The 17,838-nt window shown below is 33.2% G+C and overlaps 1 protein-coding gene across 1 annotated transcript; it reads left to right on the forward strand.

The window, feature by feature from the left end:
• Positions 1 to 478: 478 nt before the first annotated feature.
• LOC137963178 (uncharacterized) lies at positions 479 to 862 on the forward strand. Its single transcript, XM_068810350.1, has one exon. The coding sequence runs from the start codon at positions 479 to 481 to the stop codon at positions 860 to 862; it is 384 nt and encodes a 127-aa protein (XP_068666451.1).
• The last annotated feature ends 16,976 nt before the right edge of the window (positions 863 to 17,838 follow it).

Raw genomic sequence — 17,838 nt, forward strand, 5'->3', positions numbered from 1 at the left:
AAGAAGGGTTGTGAGAATGTTGTTGCTGATCATCTATCTAGGATCTGTGTAGCACCTCAGGAAGGATCCCTTCCTTTAAATGATTCCTTCCCTGATGAACAACTTCTCTGAGTATCCTAGTTGTCTTGGTTTGCTGACATAGTCAACTATCTTTTAACTCATAAGATTCCTGATTATTGGAGTAAACAAGATCGGTTGAAATTCTTTTCCCAAGTCAACCATTTTTTTGGGATGACCCTTATATGTTCAAGGTGTGTCCTGACTAAGTCATTAGGCATTGTGTACCTGAGCAAGACTTTGCCAACATTCTTGAGTTTTGTCATTCCCATGCATGTGGTGGACATTTTGGTGCTAGAAAGACCACAGCTAAAGTCATGCAAAGTGGTTTCTATTGGCCTTCATTATTTAGAGAACCCATGAGTTTTGTCGTGTGTGTGATAGATGCCAATGGACTGGTTGTTTGTCTAGGAAGAACATGATGCCTCTTAACCCCATTCTTATTGTTGAATTGTTTGATGTGTGCGGTATTGACTTCATGGGTCCTTTTCCTATCTCGTTCGTCTATCAATACATCCGTGTTGCTGTTGAATATGTCTCTAGATGGATTGAAGCTATTTCTTGTAAGACAAATGATCACAAAGTAGTGGTAATCTTTAATCGGTTTGGTACCCCGAGAGCGATTATCAGTGGTGGGGGATCTCGTTTTTGTAACAGAGAATTTGAGACCTTGTTGAAGAAATACTCCATCGCTCATTGGGTGTCCACTCCGTACCAACCGCAAACTTGTGCTCAAGTGGAAATCTCTAATAGGGAGATCAAACGGATTTTGGAGAAGTCAGTTCGCTTTGATAAGAAAGATTGATCCACTCGATTGGACGATGCTTTATGAGTCTATCGAACCGCTTATAAGACTTCTATTGGGATGTCTCCATTTCGCCTAGTGTTCGGCAAAGCATGTCATCTACCTGTTGAGCTTGAGCATAGAGCTTATTGGGCCATTAAGGCTTTGAATTTTGATTTGACTCAAGCGGGTGAGGAGAGGAAATTTCAATTGAATGAGTTGGAGGAGATACGTCATGATGCTTATGAGAATGCCAAAATGTATAAGGAGTGAACAAAGCTTTTACAAGATAAATCTATTTGTCGCAAGTCTTTTACTGTTGGGTAGAATGTTTTACTTTATAACTCACGGTTGCATTTGTTTCCAGAGAAGCTGAGATCCAGGTGGCCAGGTCCATTTGAGGTTACACAGGTGTTTCCTCATGGGGCTGTTGATATCCGTAATCGCGGAGATGGGTCGGTCTTCAAAGTTAACGGTCAGAGGCTCAAACTGTATCTTGAGAAAGTCCCCACACTGAAGGAGGTGATGGTGATTTTCTTGGAGGAACCTGTCCATTCATCTTGATTGCGTCAGAGTCTTGCTTACGACTATAAACTTAGCACATTGTGGGCAATCCCCACATTTCTATCCCTTTGTACATTACAGATTTTATTTTTGGTTTATTCATTCTTATTGGGATAACCTTTGGTGTACTTTGGTCTTGATTGATTGGAGGTCCCCCGGTGATGCCGGCCCCGTCATGGACTCGGGGTAGTCTCTTGCCAGCTGAGAGCGTAAATGGTTCTGGTAGTCGATGACCAGACTTTTGATCCATAGTTTGAGAGGTCTGTACTAAAAAAACCATTTTGGGATTGACCAGTTCAAACTTGAAGTATTCAATGAAAACCTTATGGTGAGTAACTCAAAGACTAGTGTTCAGCGCGTGATTCCTGGTGCCTTCAGTGGCCAGTCACACGGAGATTTCTTCAAAGTGTGATGTGGGATAGCAGTTTTATCTACGGATTATTACCTACGGGCACAACTGATACGAGTAAACCTTCTTCGAGGGAGACTATGTATCATTCCAGGGGGTCTTTATTGACTCTTCCGTATTATTGTTGATGACCAAACACATATGGTCCCACCTATGGATTTTGGAGCCCTGAGGGAGCTTAACCCTTACTCTGCTGGAGTATAACCAGCTAAGCTGTGAGTCAACTGGAGTATAATCAGATATTTTAGTGATTGTTAGTTGGTTTGTTTGTTTTAACTTTTCCCCATTGAGGATAATGTCAGATTTAGGTTTGGGGGGGGGGGGGGGGGAGTTTACGGCTCTTTCGAGTCTTAGCAATGATTTTTGATTTGTGTTCGTGGTTTTCAAATTACTCCTCTTAGTATGTGGTTAACTTTAGTAGAGTTAAAATAAGTTGCTCAAATGTGTTTCTTAGTATGTGGAAAACTGTGTAGATTATGCATATTAGAAATCTGATATCATTTGTTGTGATCCTTGAGAATTCAGTGGGATAACTTACTATTGCATTAGACTTGGAACTTAGTTGCAAAAGAGAACATGTAAATCTAGTGTCGATCTATGTTAGTCTGGATAGTCTTGTATGCCTATTTGATCTTTTTTTTTTTATATCTCAGTGAAATTTTTTGTTGTAATGTATGAATGCAAATGGAAAAGCTCTTGTTTGCAAAAGACAGATAACCTCAAAAACAGCCTGGCCAAACCCAGGGACATGCACCGGAACATTCGGTTACTTAAAAAATAAGTGCATGTGCAGTGAGGACGAATACAAAATGGTGGTAATACCAAAAGTATTCAGTGAAAAATAATTATTATGTTGGTAATAGCGAAAAATGGGTTTAAATCTGGAAGCAATGAGTTTCCTTAACTTTGATGATGAAGTTTAAGTTGAAAGAAGTTGCAAGTCAAGATTGAAATATGTATACTTCTTTTGTGAGATTGTTAGACAGCAGGCTTACTCTACTATTTTCTCTTAATTGTGACGTGACCAGGATTTTATAGTTATATGTTGCCTCTTTGTTCTGTTGAAGTAATTGTTTAGGGGTCACATTGGTTCAGGTGGAGTACCCATGAGTGTATTTGGATTGATAATGTGTTATATTTTACACAGGTTTTCAAATTGAGTAGGACTTCAAATGATTTTCAGACATTTTACGATACTAAGTGTTAATCATATGCTAATGAGTAGATTTTCTTCAGTTTTCTTTTTATATTGTTGATTTAGATGAATTTTGTGGGTAAATTCTATGTAAACCCTCATGAGACAGAACTCGTCCACTACATTAAAGTAGGGGTTTAACGGCTTGTTGCATATGCTAAATGCAATCGTGTTCCCTACGAAAGTGGCATTTTGTTTTCCTAGGCTTAATTTTGGTTCTTTTGTTGTTTTGCAAGGGAGTAGCAAAGATTTAGGTTTGGGAGTGTGATAGATGCCAAATTCTTACATGAGAACTAGGTTAATTATAATAGAATAACCCTTATAATTGTGTTATAGGTGGTTATTTATCGGTTTTCAAATGAAACGTGCATTTATTGAATTTGGCATTAATCACTGCTTATATTGCATATTTTTCTCTCCTGAATTATATTTCATTGCATTTAGGGTTTATTTCTTCTTGAAATGATTTTTATGGATTCAATTTTGGAATTTCAGGAGAATTTTGGTAAAGAAGGAGATATTTACAAAAATGCCATTAATGAAAGAGAGAGATTTTTAGGGCGAAATCGATCAATATAAAGGAGACCTCTGGGGGGAGGGGGAGAGAAAGGGAAGGAGCCGCCGACTGAAAGAAGAGAGACCCGAGAAGATTTTGCCGCGCACCACCATCGTCCATCGGGGCCCGACAATCGAGAACAGACCCGAAGAGAGCTCGAGAGATTCTCCATCACAGCAAGTTCGACACTGTGATTTTCTGCTTTCTAGGCCGAGAGGTGACTCAAGAGGGCTCCTCCAGCGACGATTACACTTTTCTGACCACTTCCCGAGCCTAGTCCGACTCCGACCAAGACTCGAGAGAGCCGCTCAGAGGATTTCGCTTCCATATCATCATCCGCCGCACCCCCTCCTCCGGCGCCGATTTCGATTCCTCTTCACCGGCATCGCCTCCACTTCAGGCTGCTCGCTCCTATAACCCGAAGCCCTTAATTTCTGGAAATTGCAGCAACCGTGAGAAGGGAATTGCTACCTGAGTGAGAGGAAGAAGAAGGGGATTAATCCGTCATTTTTTAATTTAATTAGTTTCCTATAGTTTGAACATAGGTTTGAATGTCTATTAAATTTGATTTGAGAATTAATTTTTATTGAATATTTGTTTTTCGAATTTTTTTAGTTATTAGCTAGTTAGGGCAGGATTATAATTTAGGTTCGATTCTGGTATTATAATCCGATCTTTTTATTTAACTCTAGGCACCCAAGAGGGGCTAGACGCAAGGATTGAGAATCCGAATTCATGGTTACGTGACACTCGAGAGAGGCACGAATCACGGTAAAATCCAGAGTTGACGACTCCTGTTGTGCAAGTAGTTAATTAGATGATTGTTTGATAATTTAGGATATAATAAGTGTTTAGTCCAGATTAATTCATCATATTTGGTTAGGCTAGTTGACTGAAGAATTCATAAAATTCAGTCCTCCCTGAGGATATGAGCCTCGCTTCCTGCTAGATTACATGAACGATTCATACGCTTGCGAGGTATAAAAGCCGATGTAATTAAATTTCACATCAACCATTACACATGATAAATCACTTTACAATCATCTATGATCGTTAGGTCATCTCTTTGTAAATGGGTAAAATAATGGCCTGTTTGACTCGGGTAAATATCCCACCACACGTTCACTTGAGAATTTAATGTTATTCACTTTAAAAGGTTTGGATCCATAGGTCATTTGCATCTTTAACATGTTTCAAGCATGCATATCTATTTTTTAAAACATCTGCAAAAAAATCACTTTCTTAAAAAATTCTGAGATATTAGAGTTGAACTAGTGGAATTTCCAAAACTTGGATAACAAAACTTTTGTCTTCATTTGTGTTGTGTGAATAAATTTTCTTTACTTAGATTTGTTTATTGCTTTAAATTCTTTGCAAACATAAACACTAAAATTTTCATTTTGTTGTGATCTGTTTGCCTTTTATCTCTTTTTTTGTTGAGATGGAGGGAAAGTGAAAACTCAAGTTTTGGTTTAAGAAAAAAGAATAAAAATAAAATGGAAATGCATTGTACAAATGTAGAGGGAGATAATTCCAAAAAGTGTTTGTAATTTTGAGGGATTGTAAATTTTTTTTAGTTTTTATATATCAGGTTCTGCAATAGTAGAGAAAAGGGGGAGGTGGGGGATTTATAACTGAGGGTTGACTCCCAATCCATAAGTCATTCCTTACAAAAATATATCCAGTAATGCATGATAAATCACTTTTCAATAATCTATGATCGTTAGGTCTTCTTTTTGTAAATGGGCAAAATAATTGCTTGTTTGACTCGGGTAAATATACCACCACACGTTCACTTGAGAATTTAATGTTATTCTCTTTAAAAGTTTTTGATCGATAGGTCATTTACATCTTTAACATGTTTCAAGCATGCATATCCATTTTTTAAAACATGTGTAAAAAACTTTCTTTCTTATAAATTCCGAGCTATTAGTGTTGAACTAGTGGAATTTCCCAAAGTTGGATAACAAAACTTTTGTGTTCATTTGTGGTGTGTGAATAAATTTTATTTGCTTATATTTGTTTATTTCTTTAAATTGTTTCCATGCATGAACTCTAAAATTTTCATTTTGTTGTGATCTATTTGCCTTTTATCTCTTTTTTTGTTTACGAGATGAAGGCAAAGTGAAAACTCAAGTTTTGATTTAAGAAAAAAGTATAAATCTAAAATTGAAATGCACAATGTACAAATGTAGAGATAGATAATTCCAAAAAGTGTCTATAATTTTTACGGATTGTAAACTCCTTTTAGTTTTTATATATCAGGTTCTATCTTTGTCGGGTAAAGGGGAAGGCGGGGGAATTTTCATTGAGTGTTGACTCCCAATCCATAAGTCATTCCTTACAAATATATAGCCCATTACAGCCCATTACGCATGATAAATCACATTACAATCATCTATGATCGTTAGGTAAACTATTTGTAAAAGGACAAAATAATGGCTTGTTTGACTTGCGTAAATATCCCACCGCACGTTCACTTGAGAATATAATGTTATTCTCTATAAAAGGTTTGGATCCATAGGTCATTTGCATCATTTAACATGTTTCAAGCATGAATTTCCAATTTTTAAAACATGCGTAGGAAAATCTCTTTCTTGAAAAATTCCGAGCTATTAGAGTTGAACTAGTGGAATTTCCCAAACTTGGATGACAAAACTTTTGTTTTCATTTGTGGTGTGTGAATAAGTTTTCATTACTTACATTTATTTATTGCTTTAAATTATTTCCATACATAAACTCTAAAATTTTCATTTTGTTGTGATATATTTGCCTTATATCTCTTTTTTTGTTTACGAGATGAAGGGAAAGTGAAAACTCAAGTTTTGATTTAAGAAAAAAGTATACATCCAAAATGTAGAGAGATATAATTCCAAAAAGTTTCTGTAATTTTTAGGGATTTTAAACTCTTTTTATTTTTTATAAATCGGATTCTGCAATCATCGTGAAAAGGGGGAGGTGGGGGATTTTTAAATGAGTGTAGACTTCCAATCCAAAAGTCATTCTTGAAAAAAATATACATCTAAAATTTAAATGCACAATGCAAAAATGTAGAGAGATAATTCCAAAAAGTTTTTGTAATTTTAAGGGATTGTAAGTTCTTTTTTATTTTTATGTATCAGGTAGTGTAATCGTCGGGAAAAGGGGGAGGCGGGGGATTTTTCCCTGATTGTTGACTCCCAATCCATAAGTCATTCCGTACAAACATATAGGCCATTACATCCCGTTACACATGATAAATCACATTACAATCATCTATGATCGTTAGGTCAGCTATTTTTAAATGGGCAAAATAATGGCTTGTTTGACTCGGGTAAATATCCCACCGCACGTTCACATGAGAATTTAATGTTATTCTCTTTAAAAGGTTTGGATCCATAGGTCATTTCCATCTTATAAAATTCCGAGCTATTAGGGTTGAACTAGTGGAATTTCCCAAACTTGGATAACAAAAATTTTGTGTTCATTTGTGGTGTGTGAATAAATTTTCTTTACTTACATTTGTTTATTGCTTTAAATTCTTTCCTTACATAAACTCTAAAATTTTCATTTTGTTGTGTTCTATTTGCCTTTTATCTCTTTTTCGTTTACGAGACGAAGGGAAAGTGAAAACTCAAGTTTTTGTTTAAGACAAAAGTATTCATCTAAAATGGAAATGCACAATGAAAAAATGTAGAGAGAGAAAATTCCAAAAAGTGTATGTAATTTTTAGGGATTGTAAACACTTTTTAGTTTTTATATATCAGGTCTTGCAATCATCGGGAAAGGGGGGAGGCGGGGGATTTTTAACTGAGTGTTGACTCCCAATCAATCAATCAGTCCTTACAAAAATATAGCCCGTAACGCATGAAAAATCACTTTAAAATCATCTATGATCGTTAGGTCAGCTTTTGGTAGCTGGGCAAAATAATAGTTTGTTTGACTCGGGTAAATATCCCACCGCACGTTCACTTGAGAATTTAATGTTATTCTCTATAAAAGGTTTGGATCCATAGGTCATTTGCGTCTTTAACATGTTTCAAGCATGCAAATCCATTTCTTAAAACATGTGTAGAAAAATCTCTTTCTTATAAAATTTCGAGCTCTTAGGGTTCAACTAGTGGTATTTCTCAAAACTTCGATAACAAAACTTTTGTGTTCATTTGCGGTGTGTGAATAATATTTCTTTACTCAAATTTTTTTATTGCTTTAAATTCTTTCTATACTTAATCCCTAAAATTTTCATTTAGTTGTGATTTATTAGCCTTTTATCTCTTCTTTTTTGTTTATGAGATGAAGAGAAAGAGAAAACTCAAGTTTTGATTTAAGAAAAAAGTATACACAAACAATGGAGATGCGCAATGTAAAAATGTTGAGAAAGATAATTCACTAAAGTGTCTGTAATTTTTTGGGATTGTAAACTCTTTTTAGTTTTTATATATCAGGGTCTTCAGTCGTCGGGAAAAGGGCGAGGCTGGGGATTATTAACTGAGTGTTGACTCCCAATCCATAAGTCATTCCTTCCTAAAATATAGTCCGTTATGCATGATAAATCACTTTACAATCATCTATGATCGTTAGGTCAACTTTTTGTAATTGGGCAAAATAATGGCTTGTTTGACTTTTGTAAATATCCCACTGCACGTTCACTTGAGAATTTAATGTTATTCTCTTTAAAAGGTTTGGACCCATTGGTCATTTGCATCTTTAACATGTTTCAAGCACGCATATCCATTTTTTAAAGCATGTGTAGAAAAATCACTTTCTTATAAAATTTTGAGCTATTAGGATTGAACTAGTGGAATTTCCCATACTTGGACAACAAAACTTTTGTGTTGATTTGTGCTGTGTGAATAAATTTTCATTACTTATATTTGTTAATTGCTTTAAATTATTTCCATTCCTAAACTTTAAAATTTTCATTTTGTTCTGATCTGTTTGCCTTTTATCTCTTTTTTGGTTTACGAGAAAAAGGGAAAGTGAAAACTCAAGTTTTGATTCAAGAAAAAAGTAAACATCAAAAAGGGACATACACAATGCATAAATGTAGAGAGAGATAATTCCTAAAAGTGTATGTAATTTTTAGAGATTGTAAACACTTTTAGTTTTCTTTTATCAGGTTCCGCAATCGTCAAGAAAAGGGGGAGGTGGGGGATTTTTACTAAGTGTTAACTCCAAATCTTTAATTCTTTCCCTACAAAAAATATAGCCCGTTACACATGATAAATCACTTTACAATCATTTACAATCGTTAGGTCAGCCTTTTTTAAATGGGCAAAATAATGGCTTGTTTGACTCGGGTAAATATCCCACCGCACCCAAACTTGAGAATTTAATGTTATTATCTTTAAAAGGTTTGGATCCATAGGTCATTTTCATCTTTAGCATATTTCAAGCATGCATATGAATTTTCTAAAACATGTGTAGAAAAATCACTTTTTTATAAAACTCCGACCTATTAGGGTTGAACTAGTGGAACTTCCCAAACTTGGATACCAAAACTTTTGTGTTCATTTGTGGTGTGTGAATAAATTTTCTTTACTTACATTTTTTTATTGCTTTAAATTCTTTCCATACATAAAATCTATAATTTTCATTTTGTTTTTATCTATTTGCCATTTATCTCTTTTTTTCTTTACGAGATGAAGGGCAAGTGAAAACTCAAGTTTTAATTTAAGAAAAAAGTATAAATGTAAAATAGAAATGCACAAGGCACAAATATTCAGAGAGATAATTCCAAAAATTGTCTATAATTTTTAGGGATTGTAAACTCTTTTTAGTTTTTATATATCAGGTTCTACAATCGTCGGGAAAAGGGGGAGGCGGGGGATTTTTAACTGAGTGTTGACTCCCAATCAATCAATCATTCCTTATAAAAAATATAGCCCGTAACGCATGAGAAATCACTTTACAATCATCTATGATCGTTAGGTCAGCTTTTGGTAAATGGGCAAAATAATAGCTTGTTTGACTCGGTAAATATCCTACCGCACGTTCACTTGAGAATTTAATGTTATTCTCTTTAAAAGGTTTGGATCCATAGATCATTTGCATCTTTAACATGTTTCAAGCATGCAAATCCATTTTTTAAAACACGTGAAAAATCTCTTTCTTGTAAAATTTCAAGCAATTAGGGTTCAACTGGGGGTGTCTCCCAAAACATCGATAACAAAACTTGTGTTCATTTGTGGTGTGTGAATAATATTTCTTTACTTACATTTTTTTATTGCTTTAAATTATTTCCATACTTAAACCCTAAAATTTTCATTTTGTTGTGATCTATTTGCCTTTTATCTCTTTTTTTTGTTTGTATACGAGATGAAGGGAAAGTCAAAACTCAAGTTTTTATTTAAGAAAAAGGTATACATCTAAAATGGAGATACACAATACACAAATTTAGAGAGAGATCATTCCAAAAAGTGTCTGTAATTTTTAGGGATTATAAACTCTTTTAAGTTTTTATATATCAGGTTCTGCAATCTTCGGGAAAAGGGGGAGGCGGGGGATTTTTAACTTAGTGTTGACTCCCAATCCATACTTCATTCCTTACAAAAATATCTCCTGTTACGCATGATAAATCACTTTACAATCATCTATGATCATTAAGTTAGCTTATTGTAAATGGGCAAAAAAATGGCTTGTTTGACTTGGGTAAATAACCCACCGCACGTTCACTTTTGAATTTAATTTTATTCTCTTTAAAAGGTTTGGATCCATTGGTCATTTGCATCTTTAACAAGTTTCAAGCTTGCATAACCATTTTTAAAACATGTGTAGAAAAATCTATATCTGACAAAATTCCTAGCAATTAGGGTTGAACTAGAGGAATTTCCCAAACTTGGATAACAAAATTTTTGTGTTTATTTGTGGTGTGTGAAAAAAATTTATTTTGTTATATTTGTTTATTGCTTTAAATTATTTCCATACATAAACTCCAAAATTTTCATTTTGTTGTGATCTATTTGCCTTTAATCACTTTTTTTGTTTACAAGATGAAGGGAAAGTGAAAAATCAAGTTTTGGTTTAAGAAAAAAAGTATACATCTAAAATGGAAGTGCAAAATTCAAAAATTTAAAGAGAGATAATTCAAAAAAGTGTCTGTAATTTTTAGGGATTGCAAACTCTTTTTAGTTGTTATATATCAATTTCTGCAATCGTCAGAAAAAGGGGGAGGCGGGGGATTTTTAATTGAGTGTTGACTCCCAATCCATAAGTGATTCCTTACGAAAATATAGCCCGTGACGCATGATAAATCACATTACAATCATCTATGATCGTTAGTTCAACTTTTTGTAAATGGGAAAAACAATGGCTTGTTTGACTCGGCTAAATATCCCACCGCACATTCACTTGAAAATTTCATGTTATTCTCTTAAAAAGGTTTGGATCCAAAGGTCATTTGCATCTTTAACATGTTACAAGGATGCATATCCATTATTTAAATCATGTGTAGAAAAATTTCTTTCTTATAAAAATCAGAGCTATTAGGGTAGAACTAGAGGAATTTCCATAACTTGGATAACAAAACTTTTGTGTTCATTTGTGGTGTGTGAATAAATTTTATTTACTTGTATTTTTTTATTGCTTTAAATTATTTCCTTACATAAACTCTAAAATTTTCATTTCGTTGAGATCTATTTGCCTTTTATCTCTTTTTTTGTTTACAAGATGAAGGGAAAGTGAAAACTCAAGTTTTGATTTAAGAAAAAAGTATACATTTAAAATGGAAATGCACAGTGCACAAATGTAGAGAGAGATAGTTCTAAAAAGTGTCTGTAATTTTTAGGGATTGTAAACTCTTTTTAGTTTATATATATCTAGTTATGCAATCGTCGGGAAAAGGGGAAAGCGGGGGATTTTTACCTAAATGTTGACACCCAATCCTTCAGTCATTTCTTACAAAAATTTAGCCCGTAACACAGGATAAATAACTTTACATTCATATCTGATTGTTTGGTCTGCTTTTTATAAATGGACAAAATAATGGCTTGTTTGACTCGGGTAAATATCCCACCGCACGTTCACTTTAGAATTTAATGTTATTCTCTTTAAAAGGTTTGGATCCATAGGTCATTTGCATCTTTAACATGTTTCAAGCATGCATATCCATTTTTAAAAACATGTGTAGAAAATCTCTTTTTTATATAATTCCAAGCTATTAGGGTTGAACTAGTGGAATTTCCCAAACTTGGATAACAAAACTTTTGTGTTCATTTGTGGTGTGTGAATAAATTTTCCTTAAATTTTTTCCATACATAATCCCTAAAATTTTCATTTTGTTGTGATCTATTTGCTTTTTATCTCTTTTTTTGTTTACGAGAAGAAGGGAAAGTGAAAACTCAAATTTGATTTAAGAAAAAAGTATACATCTAAAATGGAAATGCATAATGCACAAATGTTGAGAGAGATAATTCCAAAAAGAGTCTGTAATCTTGAGGGATTGCAAACTCTTTTTAGTTTTTATATATCAGGTTCTACAATTGTTGGGAAAAGGGGGAGGCGAGGGGATTTTTAACAAAGTGTTGACTCCCAATCCATAAGTGATTCCTTAGAAAAATATGGCCCGTTACGCATGACAAATCCCTGTACAATCACCTATGATCGTTAGGTCAACTTTTTGTAAATGGACAAAATAATGGCTTGTTTGACTCGGGTAAATATCCCACCACACGTTCGCTTGAGAATTTAATGTTATTCTCTTTAATAGGTTTGGATCCATAGGTCATTTGCATCTTTAACATGTTTCGAGCATGCATATCTATTTTTTGAAACATGTGCAGAAAATCTCTTTCTTATAAAATTCTGAGCTATTAGGGTTGAACATGTGGAATTTCCCAAACTTGGATAACAAAGCTTTTGTGCTCCTTAGTGGGATGTGAATAAATTTTCTTTACTGAAATTTGTTTTATGCTTTAAAATCTTTCCATAAACAAACTCTATTATTTTCATTTTGTTGTGATCTATTTGCTCTTTCTCACTTTTCTTGTATACCAGAAGAAGGGAAAGAGAAAACTCAAGTTTTGATTTAATAAAAAAGTAAACATCTAAAATGGAAATGCACAATGCACAAATGTAGAGAGACATAATTCCAAAAAGTGTCTGTAATTTTTAGGGATTGTAAATTCCTTTTAGTTTTTATATATTAGGGTCTGCAAACGTCGGGAAAAGGGGGAGGCGGGGGATTTTTAACTTAGTGTTGACTCCCAATCCTTAAGTCATTCCTTAACAAATTATAGCCTATTATGCACGATAAATCACTTTACAATCATTGATGATCGTTAGGTCAGCTTTTTTTAAATGGGCAAAATAATGGCTAGTTTGACTCGTGTAAATATCCCACCACATGTTCACTTGAGAATTTGATGTTATTCTCTTTAAAAGGTTTGGATCCATAGGTCATTTGCATCTTTAGCATGTTTCAAGCATGCATATCCATTATTTAAAACATGTGTAGAATATTTTCTTTCTTATAAAATTTTGTGCTATTAGGGTTGAACTAGTGGAATTTCCCAAACTTTGATAACAAAACTTTTGTTTTCATTTGTGGTGTGTGAATAAAGTTTCTTTACTTACAATTGTTTATTGCTTTAAATTCTTTCCATACATAAATTCTATAATTTTCATTTTGTTGTGAAATATTTTCCATTCATCTCTTTTTTTGTTACCGAGATGAAGGGAAAGTGAAAACTCAACTTTTGTTTTAAGAATACAGAATACATCTAAAATAGAAATGCACAATGCACAAATGTAGAGAGAGATAATTCCAAAAAGTGTCTGTAATTTTTGGGGATTGTAAGCTCTTTTTAGTTTTTATATATCAGGTTCTTAAATTGTCGGGAAAAGGGGGAGGCGGGAGGATTTTTAACTGAGTGTTGACTCCCAATCCATAAGTCATTCCTTACAAAAATATAGCCTGTGACGCATGATAAATCACTTTACAATCATCTATGATTGTTAGGTCAGCTTTTTGCAAATGGGCAAAATAATGGCTTGTTTGACTCAGGTAAATATCCCACCGCACGTTCTCTTGAGAATTTAGTGTTATTCTCTTTAAAAGGTTTGGATCCATAGGTCATTTGCAACTTTAAAATGTTTCAAGCATGCATATCCTTTTTTTAAAACATGTGTAACAATATCTCTTTCATAAAAAATTCCATGCAATTAAGGTTGAACAAGTGGAATTTCCCAAACATGGATAACAAAACTTTTGAATTTGTTTGTGGTGTGTGAATAAATTTTCTCTACTTACATTTGTTTATTGCTTTAAATTTTTTCCATACATAAACTCCAAAATTTTCATTTTTTTGTGAACTATTTGCCTTTTATCTCTTTTTATGTTTACAAGATGAAGGAAAAGTGAAAACTCAAGTTTTGACTTAAGAAAAAGTATAAATCTAAAAAGGAAATGCACAATGCAAAAATGTAGAGAGAGATAATTCCAAAGAGTGTCTCTAATTTTTTGGGATTGTAAGCTCTTTTTAGTTTTTATAAATCAGGTTCTGCAATTGTCGGGATAAGGGGGAGGCGGGGAATTTTTAACTGAGTGTTGACTCCCAATCCTTAAGTCATTCCTTAAAAAAATATAGCCTGTTATGCATGATAAATCACTTTACAATCATCTATGATCGTTAGGTCAGTTTTTTGTAAATAGGCAAAAAAAATGGCTTGTTTGACTTGGGTATATATCCTACCGCACGTTCACTTCAGAATTTAATGATAATCTCTTTAAAATGTGTGGATCCATAGATCATTTGCATCTTTAACATGTTTCAAGCATGCATATCCATTTTTTAAAACAGGTGTAGAAAAATCTCTTTCTTATAAAATTTCGATCTATTAGGGTTGAACTAGTGGAATTTCGCAAAATTCGATACCAAAACTTTTGTGTTCATTTGTGGTGTGTGAATAAATTTTCTTGACTTACATTTTTTTATTGGTTTAAATTCTTTCCTTAAATAAACTCTTAAATATTCCTTTAGTTGTGATCTATTTTCCTGTAATCTCTTTTTTTGTTTACGAGATAAAGGGAAAAAGAAAACTCAAGTTCAGATTTAAGAAAAAAAGGTACACGTCTACAATGGAAATGCACAAAGCACAAATGTTGAGAGTGATAATACCAAAAAGTGTCTGTAATTTTTAGGGATTGTAAACTCTTTTTTGTTTTATATATCTAGTTTATGCAATATTCGGGAAAAGGGGGAAGCGAGGGATTTTTAACTGAGTGTTGACTCCCAATCAATCAATCAGTCCTTACAAAAATATAGCCCGTAACGCATGAAAAACCACTTTACAATCATCTATGCTCGTTAGGTCAGGTTTTGGTAACTGGGCAAAATAATAGTTTGTTTGACTCGGGTAAATATCCCACCGCATGTTCACTTGAGAATTTAATGTTATTCTCTTTAAAAGGTTTGGATCCATAGGTCATTTGCGTCTTTAACATGCTTCAAGCATGCAAATCCATTTTTTAAAACACGTGTAGAAAATCTCTTTCCTATCAAATTCCGAGCTATTAGGGTTCAACTAGTGGTATTTCCCAAAACTTCGATAACAAAACTTTTGTGTTCATTTGTGGTGTGTGAATAATATTTCTTTACTCAGATTTGTTTATTGCTTTAAATTCTTTCCATACTTAATCCCTAAAATTTTCATTTTGTTGTGATCTATTTGCCTTTTATCTCTTTTTTTTGTTTACGAGATGAAGGGAAAGAGAAAACTCAAGTTTTGATTTAAGAAAAAAGTATACATAAAAATGGAGATGATCAATGCACAAATGTTGAGAAAGATAATTCAAAAATGTGTCTGTAATTTTTTGGGATTGTAAACTCTTTTTAGTTTTCATATATCAGGTTCTACAATCGTCGGGAAAAGGCCGACGCTGGGGATTATTAACTGAGTGTCGACTCCCAATCTATAAGTCATTCCTTCCTAAAATATAGCCCGTTACACATGATAAATCACTTTAAAATCATCTATGATCGTTAGGTCAGCTTTATGTAAATGGGCAAAATAATGGCTTGTTTGACTCTTGTAAATATCCCACTGCACGTTCACTTGAGAATTTAATGTTATTATCTTTAAAAGGTTTGGACCCATAGGTCATTTGCATCTTTAACATGTTTCAAGCACGCATATCCATTTTTGAAAGCATGTGTAGAAAAATTGCTTTCTTATAAAATTTCAAGCTATTAGGGTTGAACTAGTGGAATTTCTCATACTTGGACAACAAAACTTTTGTGTTGATTTGTGCTGTGTGAATAAATTTTCATTACTTATATTTTTTAATTGCTTTAAATTCTTTCCATTTCTAAACTCTAAATTTCCATTTTGTTGTGATCTGTTTGCCTTTGATCACTTTTTTTGTTTACGAGAAAAAGGGAAAGTGAAAACTCAAGTTTTGATTTAAGAAAAAAGTATACATAAAAAAAGGACATACACAATGCACAAATGTAGAGAGAGATAATTCCCATAAAGTGTCTGTAATTTTTAGAGATTGTAAACACTTTTAGTTTTTATTGATCAGGTTCCGCATTCGTTAGGAAAAGGGGGAGGTGGGGGATTTTTAACTAAGTGTTAACTCCAAATCCATAATTCTTTCCTTACAAAAAATATAGCCCGTTACACATGATAAATCACTTTACAATCATTTATGATCGTTAGGTCAGCTTTTTTTAAATGGGCAAAATAATGGCTTATTTGACTCGGGTAAATATCCCACCGCACCCAAACTTGAGAATTTAATGTTATTATCTTTAAAAGGTTTGGATCCATAGGTCATTTGCATCTTTAACTTGTTTTAATCATGCATATCCATTTTCTAAAACATGTGTAGAAAAATCAATTTCTAATAAAACTCCGACCTATTAGGGTTGAACTAGTGGAACTTCCCAAACTTGGATACAAAAAATTTTGTGTTCATTTGTGGTGTGTGAATAAATTTTCTTTACTTACATTTGTTTATTGCTTTAAATTCTTTCCATACATAAACTCTATAATTTTCATTTTGTTTTTATCTATTTGCCATTTATCTCTTTTTTTCTTTACGAGATGAAGGGAAAGTGAAAACTCAAGTTTTGATTTAAGAAAAAAGTATAAATGTAAAATAGAAATGCACAAGGCACAAATATTCTGAGAGATAATTCCAAAAATTGTCTGTAATTTTTAGGGATTGTAAAATCTTTTCAGTTTTTATATATCAGGTTCTGCAATCGTCGGGAAAAGGGGGAGGCAGGGGATTTTTAACTGAGTGTTGACTCCCAATCAATCAGTCATTCCTTATAAAAATTATAGCCCGTAACGCATGAGAAATTACTTTACAATCATCTATGATGGTTAGGTCAGCTTTTGGTAAATGGGCAAAATAATTGCTTGTTTGACTCGGGTAAATATCCTACCGCACGTTCACTTGAGAATTTAATGTTATTCTCTTTAAAAGGTTTGGATCCATAGATCATTTTCATCTTTAACATGTTTCAAGCATGCAAATCCATTTTTAAAACACGTTTAGAAAAATATCTTTCTTATAAAATTCCGAGCAATTAGGGTTCAACTGGTGGTATTTCCCAAAACATCGATAACAAAACTTTTGTGTTCATTTGTGGTGTGTGAATAGTATTTCTTTACTTACATTTTTTTATTTCTTTAAATTATTTTCATACTTAAACCCTAAAATTTTCATTTTGTTGTGATCTATTTGCCTTTTATCTCTTTTTTTTGTTTACGAGATGAAGGGAAAGTGAAAACTCAAGTTTTGATTTAAGGAAAAGTATACAACTTAAATGGAGATGCACAATGCACAAATGTAGAGAGATCATTCCAAAAAGTGTCTGTAATTTTTAGGGATTATAAACTCTTTTTAGTTTTTATATATCTGGTTCTGCAATCTTCAGGAAAAGGGGGAGGCGAGGGATTATTAAGTTAGTGTTGACTCTCAATCCATACTTCATTCCTTAAAAAAAATCTCCCGTTACAAAAGATAAATCACTTTACAATCATGTATGATCATTAAGTTAGCTTATTGTAAATGGGCAAAAAAAATGGCTTATTTGACTTGGGTAAATAACCCACCACACGTTCACTTTTGAATTTAATTTTATTCTCTTTTAAAGGTTTGGATCCATTGCTCATTTGCATCTTTAACAAGTTTCAAGCTTGCATAACCATTTTTTAAAACATGTGTAGAAAATTCTCTTTCTTAAAAAATTCCTAGCAATTAGGGTTGAACTAGAGGAATTTCCCAAACTTGGATAGCAAAACTTTTGAGTTTATTTGTGGTGTGTAAAAAAATTTTCATT

Source organism: Aristolochia californica, unplaced genomic scaffold (genome assembly GCF_029961685.1).
Source record: "Aristolochia californica isolate CCGP_79_NKW_82.1479 unplaced genomic scaffold, dmAriCali1.0.hap1 SCAF_4, whole genome shotgun sequence".
In the NCBI taxonomy this organism is placed as follows: Eukaryota; Viridiplantae; Streptophyta; class Magnoliopsida; order Piperales; family Aristolochiaceae; genus Aristolochia; species Aristolochia californica.